General features: G+C 25.5%; 1 protein-coding gene across 1 annotated transcript; it reads right to left on the bottom strand.

Annotated features, from left to right (window-relative positions):
- Positions 1-599, bottom strand: PGO_002635 (variable surface protein; the record flags this gene model as incomplete). The annotated part of the gene is made up of 1 exon (XM_028691162.1): positions 1-599. A coding segment is annotated over one exon (599 nt), but the record flags the coding sequence as incomplete, so codon positions are not given.

Below are 599 nucleotides of genomic sequence, written 5' to 3'. Positions count from 1 at the left end.
TAGAGATATAAAAATGTTGCTACTATAGCTATAATAACGAGTACTGTTATTATTATAACTTTTTTACTAGTATTGTAAGCAGGTAAAGTGTTAACAATATTTTCTTTTTGAAGGATGAATTGATCATCCACTTGTCTTGATTGTTTTAGTGTATTGCAATCTTGTTGATAATTTATCGATCTATAATGTTCATTTAAATCTGAAAATTTCTTTCCGCATTTATTATTGGATGAAAATTTACTATTATCAAGAAGACACCTAAAATTATTTAATTTAACACGAAGAGAATCATCTTGATTGTTTTCAATGGTACTTAAGAGTTCATCATATAGTTTAATTATTTTTTCCACATAAACACATACACTGGGGTCGGTTGTGATTGAATAGACTAAACTCGTATAATAATCGTACATTTTATATAATTTTACTTTTTTTTCAAATATTTCATTATTAATATCTTCTATTTGGCAAGTAAATTTCATATTGTTTGGAACAGATATATAATACATAGCAAAATCTTTCAAATACTTCGATAGAGGCGTATCATGAGTCCAAATTAATACTTCATCATCATTCATTTTTATCCAGTAGTTAACATA

This window comes from Plasmodium gonderi, assembly GCF_002157705.1.
Source record: "Plasmodium gonderi DNA, contig: Pgo-contig_296, whole genome shotgun sequence".
Lineage (NCBI taxonomy): Eukaryota > Apicomplexa > Aconoidasida > Haemosporida > Plasmodiidae > Plasmodium > Plasmodium gonderi.
This window is presented reverse-complemented; position numbering and strand designations above follow the sequence as displayed.